Genomic DNA, 20,523 nt, shown 5'->3' with positions numbered 1-20,523 from the left:
ACACACACACACACACACACACACACACACACACACACACACACACACACACACACACACACACACACACACACACACACACACACACACACACACACACACACAGCATTATTTCAGTAATCTGAGCTGGAGGGGCAGCTGTGCTGTGGGTAGAGGGGTTTGTTTCAGGGCTGATTTGTTTGTTTGGGCTCTGGCACCCAGATGAGCAGTAATCAGAGGAGTTAGAAGACAGGATTGTGTTAGCCATGACACTGATGAGGCTGCTAGGCTTCCTCCCCCACAGTCCCATGCACAGCCCCGGACCTCAACAACTCAATCCCACAGCACCTCACCGCAATCTGGGCCAAGCTAGCACACACAGAACACACACACCCAGCACTAAGCACACAGGGAGACCCATTGCCAAACAGCCTCGAGAAATACCCTTTTGGACAGGGTAGTTAGTAGACTGATTTAAAGATGCGATACAATTGATTAATTTGATGTATTAAAGTGTGAAGAGCTGTGTGTGTGGTTTTGCCATATTTTGAATGGGTGTATGATTCAGAGGGGTTGGGTTAAATGCAGAAGACACATTTCAGCTGAATGCATTCAGTTGTACAACTGACTAGGTATCCCCCTTTCTCTGTCCTATATGTGTGTTTGTTTAGATACAGATACACTACATTACCAAAAGTATGTGGACATCTGTTTGTCTAACATCTTATTCAAAATAATGGGTATTGGGCCTCCCGAATGGCGCAAGGGTCTAAGGCACCATCGTGGAGCTAGAGCCATCACTACAGACCGGGGTTCGATCCATGATCGGGAGTCCTATAGGGCAGCGCACAATTGGCCCAGTGTCGTCCAGGTTAGGGGAGGGTTTGGCCGGGGGGCATTACTTGGCTCATCATGCTCTAGCGACTCCTTGTGGCGGGCCGTGCACCTGCTGGCTAACCGTTGTCGTCAGTTGAACGGTGTTTTCTCCAAAACATTGGTGTGGCTGGCTTCCGGGTTAAGCGGGCGGGTGTTAAGATGCGTGGTTTAGTGGATCTTGTTTCGGAGGATGCATGACTCGACCTTCGCCTCCCGAGCCCATTGGGGAGTTGCAGCGATGAGACAAGATCGAAATTGGGGAGAAACATGGGGTAAAACACACAAAAAATAGTATCATTGTAATGGGTATTTATATATGGAACAAGAAATGGCCTTCCAAACTGTTGCCAGGAATTTGGAAGCACAGAATCATCAAGAATGACATTGTATGCTGTAGCTTTAAGATTTCCCTTCACTGGAACTAAGGGGCCGAGCCCGAACCATGAAAACAGCCCTAAACCATTATTCCTCCTCACCAAACTTTACAGTTGGCACTCTGCATTCTACGAGCTTCAGCACTTGGCGGTCCCGTTCTGTGAGCTTGTGTGGCCTACCACTTCACGGCTGAGCCGTTGTTGCTCCTAGACGTTTCCACTTCACAATAACAGCACTTACAGTTGACTGGGGCAGCTCTAGAAGACAGAAATTTGACGAACTGACTTGTTGGAAAGTGGCATCCTATGACAGTGCCACGTTGGAAAGTCACTGAACTCTTCAGTACAGGCCATTCTACTGACAGTGTTTGTCTATGGAGATTGCATGGCAGTGTGCCAGATTTTATACACCTGTCAGCAACGGGTGTGGCTGAAATAGCTGAATACACTAATTTGAAGGGGTGTCCACATACTTTTGTATATATAGTGTATCTTCTCTAATTTCCTTTCCCAGGTGTGAGAGGTTAGTATTGACATCCTCTCAATGAAGCTATAGACTGTGCTGCTGGCAACATGTTACAACTGATATTCATTCCCCTCTCCCCAGGGCCGGTGCCAGGGAGGACAACATTCATTTAACTTTATCAAGCTAGAATTTCCCTCAAATGTCTTTGGCTCTGTGTTTTGAATGTCCCGTCTCTCTGCCCAAGGCTAGTGTTGGTTCTGCTTCTGTATCGAGCCTGTATACTGACTTTCTTCTCTCTCCACTCCGCAGGATTGGTGGTGCGAGAGGCCAGTATTGAGATCACACGGCAGCAAGTAGAGGAGCTGTTTGGACCAGAGGACTTCTGGTGTCAGTGTGTTGCCTGGAGCTCTGCAGGGACCACCAAGAGTCGCAAGGCACACGTCCTCATCGCGTGTGAGTAACGCCCTCTACCCTGTCACTATTGAGTCTCCTCAACCCTGTCCTTATTCCTTTCCCTATCCTGTCCCCATCCCTGTCCCTATTCCTGTCTTCATCCATCCCTGTCCCCATCCCTGTCCCTATTCCTGTCTTCATCCATCCCTGTCCCCATCCCTGTCCCTATTCCTGTCTTCATCCATCCCTGTCCCCATCCCTGTCCCTATTCCTGTCTTCATCCATCCCAGTCCCCATCCCTGTCCCTAGTTTCCTGTCTTCATCCATCCCTGTCCCCATCCCTGTCCCTATTCCTGTCTTCATCCATCCCAGTCCCCATCCCTGTCCCTATTCCTGTCTTCATCCATCCCAGGCTCCATCGCTGTCCCTATTCCTGTCTCCATCCCAGACCCCATCCCAGTCTCCATCCCTGTCCCTATTCCTGTCTTCATCCATCCCTGTCCCCATCCCTGTCCCTATTCCTGTCTCCATCCCAGACCCCATCCCAGGCTCCATTCCTGTCCCTATTCCTGTCTTCATCCATCCCTGTCCCCATCCCTGTCCCTATTCCTGTCTCCATCCCAGACCCCATCCCAGGCTCCATCCCTGTCCCTATTCCTGTCTTCATCCATCCCTGTTCCCATCCCTGTCCCCATCCCTGTCCCTATTCCTGTCTTCATCCATCCCAGGCTCCATCCCTGTCCCTATTCCTGTCTTCATCCATCCCAGGCTCCATCCCTGTCCCTATTCCTGTCTTCATCCATCCCAGACCCCATCACAGTCTCCATCCCTGTCGCCATCCCTGTCCCTATTCCTGTCTTCATCCATCCCAGGCTCCATCCCTGTCCCTATTCCTGTCTTCATCCATCCCAGGCTCCATCCCAGTCCCCATCCCTGTCCCTATTCCTGTCTTCATCCATCCCAGGCTCCATCCCTGTCGCCAACCCAGTCCCCATCCCTGTCCCTATTCCTGTCTTCATCCATCCCAGGCTCCATCCCTGTCGCCATCCCTGTCCCCACACAGACCCCATCCCAGTCCCCATCCCTGTCCCTATTCCTGTCTTCATCCATCCCAGGCTCCATCCCTGTCGCCATCCCTGTCCCCATCCCAGACCCCATCCCAGTCCCCATCCCTGTCCCTATTCCTGTCTCCATCCATCCCAGGCTCCATCCCTGTCGCCATCCCTGTCCCCATCCCAGACCCCATCCCAGTCCCCATCCCTGTCCCTATTCCTGTCTTCATCCATCCCAGGCTCCATCCCTGTCGCCATCCCTGTCCCCACCCCAGACCCCATCCCAGTCCCCATCCCTGTCCCTATTCCTGTCTTCATCCATCCCAGGCTCCATCCCTGTCGCCATCCCTGTCCCCATCCCAGACCCTATCCCAGGCTCCATCCCTGACCCCATCCCAGACCCTATCCCAGGCTCCATCCCTGTCTCCATCCCTGTCCCCATCCCAGACCCCATCCCAGTCTCCATCCCTGTCCCCATCACTGTTTCCATCCCAGACCCTATCCCAGGCTCCATCCCTGTCCCCATCCCTGTCTCCATCCCAGACCCCATCCCAGTCTCCATCCCAGTCTCCATCCCAGACCCCATCCCAGTCCCCATCCCAGTCCCCATCCCAGTCTCCATCCCAGTCTCCATCCCAGTCTCCATCCCAGACCCCATCCCAGTCTCCATCCCAGTCTCCATCCCAGACCCACTCCCCATCCTGTCCCAGACCCCATCCCAGTCTCATCCCTGGACTCATCCCAGTCCCCATCCTGCCCTGGTTTGAAACAATATTAACTTAAGAGACCCCAGTCTCTATCCCTGTCCCCATCCCAGACCCCATCCCAGTCTCCATCCCTGTCCACGACCCTATCCCAGTCTCCATCCCAGACTCCATCCCAGTCTCCATACCTGTCCCTATCCCTGTCCCCATCCCAGTCCCCATCCTGTCCTCATCCCTGTCCCCACCCCAGTCCCCATCCCTGTCCTCACAGTCAAAGAGTCACCGAGAGTGACTCTTTCCAAGTTGATCTGTATCTGCCAGTTGTACAGGCAGTCAAGAAAAGGCTCTCATAACGAATGGCAGTTACGTGTTCTTTTGAGCGTGGGTGGGTAAAACAGCCCATAGACTCCAGTTTCATTGTGTATAAACTAGGAGGAACTGAGCAGAGACAGGGAGTGCTGTATACACACAGCACAAGGATATGTTTATACCAACATTTACGGTTATTTGTTGGTGGTCCTCAAATGCCATTTTCTTATGTTAGTAATTCTACGGGTCAGTATACCAAATACCAACATGTTTTCCAGTAACAACACATTTATTTCTTCCCTTGCGCTTAAATCAGTTTAACGTGACCCAGAGGACATGCCAATCAAAACGTGAAGGGAGTTGGAAACTGACCGAGATGAAATAGAGTAGTTTTATGTCTTTCAGTTGTTGAGTGATCACAACAACTACAACAAAAAAGAGTACACTAAAATGACTGTTTTTCTGCTTGATCTTTATCACTGAGCCATGGGTCTTCTGAAATCATCGGTATTTCTATGGACCTTATGCATTTCTCACTTCAAGCCATGTTGTGTCCAGTCTCTCTCTTTCTCCAATAGAGTGACAGAGGTCTCTGTGACACTTATATCCCTTTCATACACAGACCAAAAACCCACTAATTTACCATGCATGCATTTTTATACCAGCCTTTTCATACATCTGAAAGGAGTAGAGATAAAATGAATGGAAAAATATAAGCTACTCAAGACCTACAGTAGTCATGATTCCTGCATTTTCACAGTAACCAAAATACAGGTATTGGATTTGTGTGAATGGTTCTCTGTTTTTTTTACAGGTAAATTCATTAACTGTTCCATTGTTTAACACCTTCCTAATTTGAACTGCAAACACCCCCCATGTTTTTTACAACACCCACCAACCCCCACCCCTCCCAGTTTGCCAGTTACCCACTGATATGTATAAAAGGGGTATACGTGCAAATAAGTGGTAAATTAGGGGCTGTTTGACAGGGGTCGTGTAAACATTGCCTTGTCTTTTTTACAGTTAATGTATCAAATTGTCTGCTGTCTGATATGAGTATTACTGCTGCGATGGCCCTCTGTGTTTAGTAAATGCATTTCGATGGGTGTCAGAGGGGCGGCCACGATGCGTCACTTCTCCATTGGCCTTTCAGGATGACTCACGAGACATCTGAGAAAGTGCTGTGTTCATGCCTCTGTTACTACTCATCACCAGCACTCACTTAACAGCAGCTATACTCATCACCAGCACTCACTGGACAGCAGCTATACTAATCACCATCATTTAGTTAACAGCAGCTATACTCATCACCAGCACTCACTTAACAGCAGCTATACTCATCACCAGCATTTAGTTAACAGCAGCTATACTCATCACCAGCACTCACTTAACAGCAGCTATACTCATCACCAGCACTCACTTAACAGCATCTAAACTCATCACCTGCACTCACTTAACAGCAGCTATACTCATCACCAGCATTCACTTAACTGCAGCTATACTCATCACCAGCATTCAGTTAACAGCAGCTATACTCATCACCAGAATTTAGTTAACAGCAGCTATACTCATCATCAGCAATTAGTTAACAACAGTTATACTCATCACCAGCATTCAGTTAACAACAGCTATTCTCATCACCAGCATTCAGTTAACAGTAGCTATACTCATCATCAGCAATTAGTTAACAACAGCTATACTCATCACCAGCATTCAGTTAACAGCAGCTTTACTCATCACCAGAATGTATTTAACAGCAGATATACTCATCACCAGCACTCAGTTAACAGCAGCTATACTCATCACCAGCATTCAGTTAACAACAGCTATACTCATCACCAGCATTCAGTTAACAACAGCTATACTCATCACCAGCACTCAGTTAACAGTAGCTATACTCATCACCAGCATTCACTTAACAGCAGCTATACTCATCACCAGCACTCACTTAACAGCAGCTATACTCATCACCAGCATTCACTTAACAGCAGCTATACTCATCACCAGCACTCACTTAACAGCATCTAAACTCATCACCAGCATTCACTTAACAGCAGCTATACTCATCATCAGCAATTAGTTAACAGCAGCTATACTCATCACCAGCATTTAGTTAACAGCAGCTTTACTCATCACCAGCATTTAGTTAACAGCAGCTATACTCATCACCAGCATTTAGTTAACAGCAGTTATACCCATCACCAGCACTCACTTAACAGCAGCTATACTCATCACCAGCATTCAGTTAACAGCAGCTATACTCATCACCAGCAATTAGTTAACAGCAGCTATACTCATCACCAGCAATTAGTTAACAACAGTTATACTCATCACCAGCAATTAGTTAACAGCAGCTATACTCATCACCAGCATTCAGTTAACAGCAGCTATACTCATCACCAGCAATTAGTTAACAGCAGCTATACTCATCACCAGCATTCAGTTAACACCAGCTAATCTCATCACCAGTACTCACTTAACAGCAGCTATACTCATCACCAGCATTCACTTAACAGCAGCTATACTCATCACCAGCATTCAGTTAACAGCAGCTATACTCATCACCAGCAATTAGTTAACAACAGCTAATCTCATCACCAGTACTCACTTAACAGCAGCTATACTCATCACCAGCATTCACTTAACAGCAGCTATACTCATCACCAGCATTCAGTTAACAGCAGCTATACTCATCACCAGAATTTAGTTAACAGCAGCTATACTCATCATCAGCAATTAGTTAACAACAGCTATACTCATCACCAGAATTTAGTTAACAGCAGCTATACTCATCATCAGCAATTAGTTAACAACAGCTATACTCATCACCAGAATTTAGTTAACAGCAGCTATACTCATCATCAGCAATTAGTTAACAACAGCTATACTCATCACCAGAATTTAGTTAACAGCAGCTATACTCATCACCAGCACTCACTTAACAGCAGCTATACTCATCACCAGCATTTACTTAACAGCAGCTATACTCATCACCAGCATTTAGTTAACAGCAGCTATACTCATCACCAGCATTTAGTTAACAGCAGCTATACTCATCACCAGCATTTAGTTAACAGCAGCTATACTCATCACCAGCACTCACTTAACAGCAGCTATACTCATCACCAGCATTCAGTTAACAGCAGCTATACTCATCACCAGCAATTAGTTAACAGCAGCTATACTCATCACCAGCATTTAGTTAACAGCAGCTATACTCATCACCAGCAATTAGTTAACAGCAGCTATACTCATCACCAGCATTTAGTTAACAGCAGCTATACTCATCACCAGCATTTAGTTAACAGCAGCTATACTCATCACCAGCATTTAGTTAACAGCAGCTATACTCATCACCAGCATTTAGTTAACAGCAGCTATACTCATCACCAGCATTTAGTTAACAGCAGCTATACTCATCACCAGCATTTAGTTAACAGCAGCTATACTCATCACCAGCATTTAGTTAACAGCAGCTATACTCATCACCAGCATTCAGTTAACACCAGCTAATCTCATCACCAGTACTCACTTAACAGCAGCTATACTCATCACCAGCATTCACTTAACAGCAGCTATACTCATCACCAGCATTCAGTTAACAGCAGCTATACTCATCACCAGCAATTCAGTTAACAACAGCTATACTCATCACCAGAATTTAGTTAACAGCAGCTATACTCATCATCAGCAATTAGTTAACAGCAGCTATACTCATCACCAGCATTTAGTTAACAGCAGCTATACTCATCACCAGCATTTAGTTAACAGCAGCTATACTCATCACCAGCATTTAGTTAACAGCAGCTATACTCATCACCAGCATTTAGTTAACAGCAGCTATACTCATCACCAGCATTCAGTTAACAGCAGTTATACTCATCACCAGCATTCAGTTAACAACAGCTATTCTCATCACCAGCATTCAGTTAACAGCAGCTATCCTCATCACCAGCATTCAGTTAACAACAGCTATACTCATCACCAGCATTCAGTTAACAACAGCTATACTCATCACCAGCACTCAGTTAACAGTAGCTATACTCATCACCAGCATTTAGTTAACATCAGCTATACTCATCACCAGCACTCACTTAACAGCATCTAAACCCATCACCAGCACTCACTTAACAGCAGCTATACTCATCACCAGTACTCACTTAACAGCAGCTGTACTCATCACCAGCACTCACTTAACAGCATCTAAACTCATCACCAGCATTCACTTAACAGCAGCTATACTCATCATCAGCAATTAGTTAACAACAGCTATACTCATCACCAGAATTTAGTTAACAGCAGCTATACTCATCATCAGCAATTAGTTAACAACAGCTATACTCATCACCAGAATTTAGTTAACAGCAGCTATACTCATCGCCAGCATTTAGTTAACAGCAGTTATACTCATCACCAGCATTTAGTTAACAGCAGTTATACTCATCACCAGCATTCAGTTAACAACAGCTATTCTCATCACCAGCATTTAGTTAACAGCAGCTTTACTCATCACCAGAATGTAGTTAACAGCAGATATACTCATCACCAGCACTCAGTTAACAGCAGCTATACTCATCACCAGCATTTAGTTAACAGCCGCGATACTCATCACCAGCATTCAGTTAACAACAGCTATTCTCATCACCAGCACTCAGTTAACAGCAGCTATACTCATCACCAGCATTTAGTTAACAGCAGCTATACTCATCACCAGCATTTAGTTAACAGCAGCTATACTCATCACCAGCATTTAGTTAACAGCAGCTATACTCATCACCAGCACTCACTTAACAGCATCTAAACTCATCACCAGCACTCACTTAACAGCAGCTATACTCATCACCAGTACTCACTTAACAGCAGCTATACTCATCACCAGCACTCACTTAACAGCATCTAAACTCATCACCAGCACTCACTTAACAGCAGCTATACTCATCACCAGTACTCACTTAACAGCAGCTATACTCATCACCAGCACTCACTTAACAGCATCTAAACTCATCACCAGCATTCACTTAACAGCAGCTATACTCATCATCAGCAATTAGTTAACAACAGCTATACTCATCACCAGAATTTAGTTAACAGCAGCTATACTCATCATCAGCAATTAGTTAACAACAGCTATACTCATCACCAGAATTTAGTTAACAGCAGCTATACTCATCACCAGCATTTAGTTAACAGCAGTTATACTCATCACCAGCATTCAGTTAACAACAGCTATTCTCATCACCAGCATTTAGTTAACAGCAGCTTTACTCATCACCAGAATGTAGTTAACAGCAGATATACTCATCACCAGCACTCAGTTAACAGCAGCTATACTCATCACCAGCATTTAGTTAACAGCCGCTATACTCATCACCAGCATTCAGTTAACAACAGCTATTCTCATCACCAGCACTCAGTTAACAGCAGCTATACTCATCACCAGCATTTAGTTAACAGCAGCTATACTCATCACCAGCATTTAGTTAACAGCAGCTATACTCATCACCAGCATTTAGTTAACAGCAGCTATACTCATCACCAGCATTTAGTTAACAGCAGCTATACTCATCACCAGCATTTAGTTAACAGCAGGTATACTCATCACCAGCATTTAGTTAACCGCAGCTAAATCAAGTTGTATTCGTCACATGCGTCGAATACAAGAAGTGTAGACCTTACAGTGAATTGCTTACTTACAAGCCCTTAACCAACCATGCAGTTCAAGAAATCGTTATGAAAAGTAACACAATAAAATGACAATAACAAGGCTATATACAGGGGGTAGATAATAAACAGCAAGTAGCAGCAGTGTAAAAAATAAAGGGGGGTCAATGTAAATAGTATGGGTGACCGTTTGATTCATTGTTCGGTAGTCTTATGCGTGGGGGGTAGAAGCTGTTAACCTCTCTGGGATCGTTCGGGACGCTAGCGTCCCACCTCGACAACAGCCAGTGAAATTGCAGGGCTCCAATTTCAAAACAACAGAAATCCCATAATTAAAATTCCTCAAACATACAAGTATTATCCACAATTTTAAAGATAAACTTCTTGTAAATCCAACCACAGTGTCTGATTTCAAAAAGGCTTTACGACGAAAGCACACCATGCGATTATGTTAGGTCAGCACCTAGTCACAGAAAACCATACAGCCATTTTTCCAGCTAAAGAGAGGAGTCACAAAAGCAGAAATAGAGATTAAATGAATCACTAACATTTGATGATGTCCATCAGATGGCACTCATAGGACTTCATGTTACACAATACATGTATGTTTTGTTCGATAAAGTTCATATTTATATCCAAAATGTATATCCAAATCTCAGTTTACATTGGCGCATTATGGTCAGAAATGCAAACAAACATCCGGTGAAAGTGCAGAGAGCCACATCAAATGACAGAAATACTCATCATAAACATTGATAAACGATACAAGTGTTAAACATACTAATAAAGATAAACTTCTTAATGCAACTGCTGTGTCAGATTTCAAAAAGGCTTTACGGAGAAAGCACACTTTGCGATTATGTTAGGTCTGCACCTAGCCACATCCGTACTTCCGGGTTGGAGCGAGCGGTCGCATCCGCATTTCGCTCCGCAGGTAGTATAACTTTTTCATTACATTTCATTACATTTCATTATAGTACAACAGTTTGATTTGTCTAATCTTAGCAATTTCTTCTTAGCTAGCTACATAGCCGTCTTTGTATCAAAGATAATTGCGTAATTATCGTATTTCGTCGTCCTAACGTAATCTTCACTGCTCTGCCCAGCAGCTAGCCAGCTAGCAAACGTCCACCGATTAGCAGCACTGTAGAAACTATTACACTCAACTGAACGACTTGATTAGTGTAGTGTTAGCTAGCTACATAGCTGTCTTTGCTGTCTTCTTATCCAAGATAATTGTGTAGTCTTAGAGTGATTATCTTAATTCACCGAGGTTAGCTAGCCAGCTATTTGTCGTCCTTAACGTAGGAGACACTGCTAGCTAGCAGCTAGCCAACAGCTAGCCAACGTCTTCCGAATAGAACTCAACAACCCGGTCGCATTCCGCTTCGCTCCACAGGTAGTATCACATTTTCATTTAATTTCATTACAGTACAACGGTTTGATTTGTTTGATCGTAGCTAGCTACATAGCTAGCTACATAGCCGTCTTTGTATCAAAGATAATTGTGTAGTCTAGAGCGATTTTCTAGGTTAGCTAGCCAGCTATTGTCGTTCTTTTAACGCAACGTAACGTAATCAACACTGCTAGCTAGCCAGCTAGCCCCCGAATAGCAGCACTGTAGAAACTATTACACTCAACGGAACGACTTGATTAGTGTAGTGTCAACAACGCAGCCACTGCCAGCTAGCCTACAAAGTCAACAACGCAGCCACTGCCAGCTAGCCTACTTCAGCAGTACTGTATCATTTTAATCATTTTAGTCAATAAGATTCTTGCTACGTAAGCTTAACTTTCTGAACATTCGAGACGTGTAGTCCACTTGTCATTATAATCTCCTTTGCATTAGCGTAGCCTCTTCTGTAGCCTGTCAACTATGTGTCTGTCTATCCCTGTTCTCTCCTCTCTGCACAGACCATACAAACGCTCCACACCGCGTGGCCGCGGCCACCCTAATCTGGTGGTCCCAGCGCGCACGACCCACGTGGAGTTCCAGGTCTCCGGTAGCCTCTGGAACTGCCGATCTGCGGCCAACAAGGCAGAGTTCATCTCAGCCTATGCCTCCCTCCAGTCCCTCGACTTCTTGGCACTGACGGAAACATGGATCACCACAGATAACACTGCCACTCCTACTGCTCTCTCTTCGTCCGCCCACGTGTTCTCGCACACCCCAAGAGCTTCTGGTCATTGGGGTGGTGGCACCGGGATCCTCATCTCTCCCAAGTGGTCATTCTCTCTTTCTCCCCTTACCCATCTGTCTATCGCCTCCTTTGAATTCCATGCTGTCACAGTTACCAGCCCTTTCAAGCTTAACATCCTTATCATTTATCGCCCTCCAGGTTCCTCGGAGAGTTCATCAATGAGCTTGATGCCTTGATAAGCTCCTTTCCTGAGGACGGCTCACCTCTCACAGTTCTGGGCGACTTTAACCTCCCCACGTCTACCTTTGACTCATTCCTCTCTGCCTCCTTCTTTCCACTCCTCTCCTCTTTTGACCTCACCCTCTCACCTTCCCCCCCTACTCACAAGGCAGGCAATACGCTCAACCTCATCTTTACTAGATGCTGTTCTTCCACTAACCTCATTGCAACTCCCCTCCAAGTCTCCGACCACTACCTTGTATCCTTTTCCCTCTCGCTCTCATCCAACACTTCCCACACTGCCCCTACTCGGATGGTATCGCGCCGTCCCAACCTTCGCTCTCTCTCCCCCGCTACTCTCTCCTCTTCCATCCTATCATCATCATCTCCTGATTCTGCCTCCTCAACCCTCCTCTCCTCCCTTTCTGCATCCTTTGACTCTCTATGCCCCCTATCCTCCAGGCCGGCTCTGTCCTCCCCTCCCGCTCCGTGGCTCGACGACTCATTGCGAGCTCACAGAACAGGGCTCCGGGCAGCCGAGCGGAAATGGAGGAAAACTCGCCTCCCTGCGGACCTGGCATCCTTTCGCTCCCTCCTCTCTACATTTTCCTCTTCTGTCTCTGCTGCTAAAGCCACTTTCTACCACTCTAAATTCCAAGCCTCTGCCTCTAACCCTAGGAAGCTCTTTGCCACCTTCTCCTCCCTCCTGAATCCTCCCCCCCCCTCCTCCCTCTCTGCAGATGACTTTGTCAACCATTTTGAAAAGAAGGTCGACGACATCCGATCCTCGTTTGCTAAGTCAAACGACACCGCTGGTTCTGCTCACACTGCCCTACCCTGTGCTCTGACCTCTTTCTCCCCTCTCTCTCCAGATGAAATCTTGCGTCTTGTGACGGCCGGTCGCCCAACAACCTGCCCGCTTGACCCTATCCCCTCCCCTCTTCTCCAGACCATTTCCGGAGACCTTCTCCCTTACCTCACCTCGCTCATCAACTCATCCCTGACCGCTGGCTACGTCCCTTCCGTCTTCAAGAGAGCGAGAGTTGCACCCCTTCTGAAAAAACCTACACTCGATCCCTCCGATGTCAACAACTACAGACCAGTATCCCTTCTATCTTTTCTTTCCAAAACTCTTGAACGTGCCGTCCTTGGCCAGCTCTCCCACTATCTCTCTCAGAATGACCTTCTTGATCCAAATCAGTCAGGTTTCAAGACTAGTCATTCAACTGAGACTGCTCTTCTCTGTATCACGGAGGCGCTCCGCACCGCTAAAGCTAACTCTCTCTCCTCTGCTCTCATCCTTCTAGACCTATCGGCTGCCTTCGATACTGTGAACCATCAGATCCTCCTCTCCACCCTCTCCGAGTTGGGCATCTCCGGCGCGGCCCACGCTTGGATTGCGTCCTACCTGACAGGTCGCTCCTACCAGGTGGCGTGGCGAGAATCTGTCTCCTCACCACGCGCTCTCACCACTGGTGTCCCCAGGGCTCTGTTCTAGGCCCTCTCCTATTCTCGCTATACACCAAGTCACTTGGCTCTGTCATAACCTCACATGGTCTCTCCTATCATTGCTATGCAGACGACACACAATTAATCTTCTCCTTTCCCCCTTCTGATGACCAGGTGGCGAATCGCATCTCTGCATGTCTGGCAGACATATCAGTGTGGATGACGGATCACCACCTCAAGCTGAACCTCGGCAAGACGGAGCTGCTCTTCCTCCCGGGGAAGGACTGCCCGTTCCATGATCTCGCCATCACGGTTGACAACTCCATTGTGTCCTCCTCCCAGAGCGCTAAGAACCTTGGCGTGATCCTGGACAACACCCTGTCGTTCTCAACTAACATCAAGGCGGTGGCCCGTTCCTGTAGGTTCATGCTCTACAACATCCGCAGAGTACGACCCTGCCTCACACAGGAAGCGGCGCAGGTCCTAATCCAGGCACTTGTCATCTCCCGTCTGGATTACTGCAACTCGCTGTTGGCTGGGCTCCCTGCCTGTGCCATTAAACCCCTACAACTCATCCAGAACGCCGCAGCCCGTCTGGTGTTCAACCTTCCCAAGTTCTCTCACGTCACCCCGCTCCTCCGCGGCAGTCTATCACAGTGGAATCCGTTTTGTCACCAAAGCCCCATATACTACCCACCATTGCGACCTGTACGCTCTCGTTGGCTGGCCCTCGCTTCATACTCGTCGCCAAACCCACTGGCTCCATGTCATCTACAAGACACTGCTAGGTAAAGTCCCCCCTTATCTCAGCTCGCTGGTCACCATAGCATCTCCCACCTGTAGCATACGCTCCAGCAGGCATATCTCTCTAGTCACCTCTCCTTCCAGTTCTCTGCTGCCAATGACTGGAACGAACTACAAAAATCTCTGAAACTGGAAACACTTATCTCCCTCACTAGCTTTAAGCACCAACTGTCAGAGCAGCTCACAGATTACTGCACCTGTACATAGCCCACCTATAATTTAGCCCAAACAACTACCTCTTTCCCTACTGTATTTTATTTTGCTCCTTTGCACCCCATTATTTTTATTTCTACTTTGCACATTCTTCCATTGCAAATCTACCATTCCAGTGTTTTACTTGCTATATTGTATTTACTTTGCCACCATGGCCTTTTTGCCTTTACCTCCCTTCTCACCTCATTTGCTCACATCGTATATAGATTTGTTTATACTGTATTATTGACTGTATGTTTGTTTTACTCCATGTGTAACTCTGTGTCGTTGTATCTGTCAAACTGCTTTGCTATATCTTGGCCAGGTCGCAATTGTAGATGAGAACTTGTTCTCAACTTGCCTACCTGGTTAAATAAAGGTTAAATAAATGTTTTTTTTAAATGTATGTTTTGTTCGATCAAGTTCATATTTATATCCAAAAACCTGTTTACATTGGCGCCATGTTAAGAAATGCCTCCAAAGCACCTGAGAAATTGCAGAGAGCCACATCAAATAACATAATTATTCATCATAAACTTTGATGAAACATACATGTTTTACATAGAATTAAAGATAAACTTGTTCTTAATGCAACCGCTGTGTCAGATTTCAAAAAAGCTTTACGGCAAAAGCACAATATTCAATAATCTGAGAACAGCGTTCAGCCACAAATGCAAGCCATACAGTTACCCGCCAAATTGTGGAGTCAACAAAAGTCATAAATAGCATTAGAAATCTTCACTTACCTTTGCTGATCTTTGTCGGAATGCACTCCCACTTCCACAAGAAATGTTTGTTTTGTTCGATTACAATCATATTTATCTCCAAATACCTCCGTTTTGTTCGCGCGTTTAGTTCACTATTCCAAAGGCACAATGCGCGAGCGCAAAATCCAGACGAAAAGTCAAAAGAGTTCCATTACAGTTTATATTTTTATGGCTGCAGGAGCAGTATTGAGTAGCTTGGATGAAAAGGTGCCCATTGTGAACGGCCAGCTCCTCAGTCTCAGTTGCTAATATATGCATATTATTATTCGTATTGGATGGAAAACACTCTGAAGTTTCTAAAACTGTTTGAATTATGTCATAAATGATAGACCATGATAGTTTGTTGGTGATGTGGACACCAAGGAACTTGAAACTCTCGACCCGCTCCACTACAGCCCCGTCAATGTTAATGGGGGCCTGTTCAGCCCTCCTTTTTCTATAGTTCACGGTCATCTCCTCTCACATTGAGGGAGAGGTTGTTGTCCTGGCACCACACTGCCAGGTCTCTGACCTCCTCCCTATAGGCTGTCTCATCATTGTCAGTGATCAGGCCTACCACTGTTGTGTTGTCTGCAAACTTAAGTTGGAGTCGTTCTTGACCACACAGTCATGGGCGAACAAGGAGTACAGGAGGGGACTAAGCATTCACCCCTGAGCGAACCCGGTGTTGAGGATAAGCATGGCAGATGAGTTGTTGCCTACCCTTACCACCTGGAGGCTGTCCGTCAGGAAGTTCAGGATCCAGTTGCAGAGGTAGGTGTTTAGTCCCAGGGTCCTTAGCTTAGCGATGAGCTTTGTGGGCACTATGGTGTTGAACCCTGAGCAGTAGTCAATGAACAGCATTCTCATGTTGGTGTTGCTTTTGTCCAGGTGGGAAAGGGCAGTGTGGAGTGCAGGCCGTGGCTCGGATGGTTGATGTCCTTGATGATCTTTAAGGCCTTCCTATGACATCGGGTAGGTGTAGGTGTCATGGAGGACAGACAGTGTGGGCAGTCCGCACCACCCTCTGGAGTGCCTTGTGATTGTGGGTAGTGGAGTTGCCGTACCAGGCGGTGATACAGCCTGACAGGATGCTCTCAATTGTGCATCTGTAAAAGTTTGTCTTAGGGTAAAGGGTCTTAGGGGCCAAGCCAAATGTCTTCAGCCTCATGAGGTTGAAGAGACGCTGTTGCGCCTTCTTCACCACACTGTCTCTGTGGGTGGACCATTTCAGATAGTCAGTGATGTGTACGCCGAGGAACTTGAAGCTTTTCACCTTCTCCACTGCGGTCCCGTCGATGTGGATAGGTGGTGCTCACTCTGCTGTTTTCTGAAGTCCACGATCAGCTCCTTCTTTTTGTTGACGTTGAGGGAGAGGTTATTTTCCAGAACAGGGAGTACAGGAGGGAGCTGAGCACGCACCCTTGTGGGGCCCCTGTACTGAGGATCAGCAAAGTGGAGGTGTTGTTTCCTACCTTCACCACCAAGGGGCGGCCCGTCAGGAAGTCCCGGATCCAGTTACACAGGGCTGGTGTTCAGACCCAGGGCCCCGAGCTTAATGATGAGTTTGGAGGGTACTATGGTGTTCAGGTCTGAGCTATAGTCAATGAACCGCATTCTTACTTAGGTATTCCTCTTGTCCAGATGGGATAGGGCAGTGTGCAGTGCGATGGCGATTTCTTCGTCTGTGGATCTATTGGGGTGGTATGCAAATTGAAGTGGGTCTAGGGTGTCAGGTAAGGTAGAGGTGATATTATCCTTAACTAGCCTTTCAAAGCACTTCATGATGGCAGAAGTGAGTGGTATGGGGCGATAGTCATTTAGTTCAGTTACTTTTTTAAAACATTTTGAAGCATGTGGGACAATGTGGGGACAGCATACTCTGAGGACGCTGCTAGGGATGCCGTCTGAGCCGGCAGCCTTGCGGGGGTTAACACATTGAAATGTTTTACTCACGTCGGCTACGTAGAATGAGAGCCCCCAGTCCTTGGTAACGGGCCGTGTCGGTGGCACTGTGTTATCCTCAAAACAGGCGAAGAAGGTGTTTAGCTTGTCCGGGAGCAGGACGTTGGGGTCCGCGACATGGCAGATTTTCCCTTTGTAATCCGTATTCGTCTGTAGACCCTGCAACATACGTCTCGTGTCTGAGCCATTGAACTGCGACTCCACTGACGTTTTGCCTGTTTGTTAATCAGCATCCTGACAGAGCTAACCTTTTCATAAAATCAGAATGGATCCCTCTCTCTTCTCCTCCTATTAGAATGGATCTCTCTCTTCTCCTATTAGCATGGATCCCTCTCTCTTCTCCTCATATTAGAATGTATCTCTCTCTTTTCATCCTGTTAGAATGGATCCCCCTCTCTTCTCCTATTAGAATGCATATCTCTCTTCTCCTCCTACCTATTAGAATGATCTCTCTCTTCTCCTCCTATTAGAATGGATTTTGTACACTGAGGATATTTTTGCAGAATTCTGCATGCAGAGTGTCAATTTGGTGTTTGTCCCATTTTGTAAATTCTTGGTTGGTGAGCGGACACCAGATCTCACAACCATAAAGGGCAAAGGGTTCTATAACTGATTCAAGTATTTCTAGATCCTAATTTGTAATGAGAATGAGAGTTGACCTCTTCTCTTCCTCCAGGGGATATGGAGCGGTGAGATGATCAATAACATGTTTCTATTCCGGTTGTACTTCTCTCTATGGGGATAGTCCTCCATGCCTGGTTCCTCTCAGATTTCTTCCTAGATTCCTGCCTTTTCACTGTGTTTTTCCTAGCCACTGTGCTTCTACACCTGCATTGCCTTCTCTTTGGGGTTTTAGGCTGGGTTTTAGGCTGGGTATATGCACTTTATCTGCAGAAATAAAAAGGGCTTTATAAAGGCATTTGATTGATTGATTAACAGGAGACAGGAGATCATGACGCCAACTGAATGTGAGCAAGACAAAGGAGATGATCGTAGACTCCAGGAAAAGGATGGCCGAACACACCCCCATTCACATCGACGGGGCTGTAGTGGAGCGGGTCGGGAGTTTCAAGTTCCTTGGTGTCCACAAACTATCATGGTCCGAACACAACAAGAAAGTCATGAAGAGGGCACGACAATGCCTTTTCCCCCTCAGGAGACTGAAAAGATTTGGCATGGGTCCCCAGATCCTCAAAAATTTCTACAGCTGTACGGACCATGAAGAGCATCCTGACCGGTTGCATCACTGCCTGGTATGGCAACTGCTCGGCATCTGACCATAAGGCGCTACAGAGGGTAATACGTACAGCCCAGTACGTCACTTGGGCCAAGCTTCCTGCCATCCAGGACCTATATACTAGGCGGTGTCAGAGGAAGCCCCATCATTTTTCAAAGACTCCAGTCACCCAAGTCATAGACTGTTCTCTCTGCTATCACACGGCAAGAGGTACCGGAGCGCCAAGTCTAGGTCCAAAAGGCTCCTTAACAGCTTCTAACCCCAAGCCAATAGACTTTTGAACAATTAATCAAATGGCCACCAAGACTAAGGGGGTTAGCCTTCCGGCCTGCTGCACAACATCACAGTTCTTTAAAGGGGATTTTGAAAAATGTTCAACTTCCTATTCATCATCTCCAGCACCACCCCAACATCAACATTCTGTTTTGTAGTAAAAATTATATAGATAAGTGTTTCCAATGACATCATCAACCAATTAGTAGGCAATTAGTGGGCAATTAGTAGGCAATTAGTAGGCAATTAGTAGGCTATGTTGATGCTGGGGTGTTGCTGGAGATGATGAATATGAAGTTGAAAAATTGTGAAGTTTCCCTTTAATAGCATTGGTTGAGATCCTATCTCTCTCTTTCTCTGTCTCTGTCTCTGTCTCTGTCTCTCTCTCTCTCTCTCTCTCTCTCTCTCTCTCTCTCTCTCTCTTCCTCCCTCTCTCTCTCTTTCTCTCTCCCTCTCTCCCCCCTCCCCCCCTCTCTTCCTCTCCTTCCCTCTCTCTCTATGTCAGCGGCAGATTCAGACTTGCCAGTGGGTGGCAGTCAGATTGTGTGGGCATTTATGGGTTCTAGTTTGCTCACAATATAAATCAAATCAATCAAATCAAATCAAATGTATTTATATAGCCCTTCGTACATCAGCTGATATCTCAAAGTGCTGTACAGAAACCCAGCCTAAAACCCCAAACAGCAAGCAATGCAGGTGTAGAAGCACAGTGGCTAGGAAAAACTCCCTAGAAAGGCCAAAACCTAGGAAGAAACCTAGAGAGGAACCAGGCTATGTGGGGTGGCCAGTCCTCTTCTGGCTGTGCCGGGTGGAGATTATAACAGAACATGGCCAAGATGTTCAAATGTTCATAAATGACCAGCATGGTCGAATAATAACAAGGCAGAACAGTTGAAACTGGAGCAGCAGCACAGTCAGGTGGACCGGGGACAGCAAGGAGTCATCGTGTCAGGTAGTCCTGGGGCACGGTCCTAGGGCTCAGGTCCTCCGAGAGAGAGAAAGAAAGAGAGAATTAGAGAGAGCATATGTGGGGTGGCCCGTCCTCTTCTGGCTGTGCCGGGTGGAGATTATAACATAACATGGCCAAGATGTTCATAAATGACCAGCATGGTCGAATAATAGTAAGGCAGAACAGTTGAAACTGGAGCAGCAGCATGGCCAGGTGGACTGGGGACAGCAAGGAGTCATCATGTCAGGTAGTTCTGGGGCATGGTCCTAGGGCTCAGGTCAGTTGAAACTGGAGCAGCAGCATGGCCAGGTGGACTGGGGACAGCAAGGAGTCATCATGTCAGGTAGTCCTGGGGCATGGTCCTAGGGCTCAGGTCCTCCGAGAGAGAGAAAGAAAGAAGGAGAGAATTAGAGAACGCACACTTAGATTCACGCATGACACTGAATAGGACAGGAGAAGTACTCCAGATATAACAAACTGACCCTAGCCCCCCGACACAAACTACTGCAGCATAAATACTGGAGGCTGAGACAGGAGGGGACAGGAGACACTGTGGCCCCATCCGAGGACACCCCCGGACAGGGCCAAACAGGAAGGATATAACCCCACCCACTTTGCCAAAGCACAGCCCCCACACCACAGCCCCCACACCAATACAATGGTGACAAGGAGACCATTCCTGAACCAGTTTGGTGGAGCATTTTTGGATCTGTGTGTCTGCAGATCTTCTTTCT

At 46.6% G+C, this 20,523-nt stretch overlaps 1 protein-coding gene across 4 annotated transcripts in view; it reads left to right on the top strand.

The window, feature by feature from the left end:
- The window catches only part of LOC118372846 (netrin receptor UNC5C-like), a 343,833-nt gene that overhangs the window by 190,979 nt on the left and 132,331 nt on the right, over positions 1 to 20,523 (top strand). For all 4 annotated transcript variants that reach the window (XM_052458143.1, XM_052458145.1, XM_052458144.1 and 1 more), the window contains one exon: positions 2,005 to 2,148. In XM_052458143.1, coding sequence (XP_052314103.1) covers positions 2,005 to 2,148 — 144 coding nt within the window. The remainder of the gene's footprint in view (positions 1 to 2,004; positions 2,149 to 20,523) is intronic.

This window comes from Oncorhynchus keta, chromosome 12 (assembly GCF_023373465.1).
Source record: "Oncorhynchus keta strain PuntledgeMale-10-30-2019 chromosome 12, Oket_V2, whole genome shotgun sequence".
In the NCBI taxonomy this organism is placed as follows: Eukaryota; Metazoa; Chordata; class Actinopteri; order Salmoniformes; family Salmonidae; genus Oncorhynchus; species Oncorhynchus keta.
The sequence above is the reverse complement of the archived record's forward strand: the minus strand, read 5'-3'. Positions and strand labels throughout refer to the sequence as shown.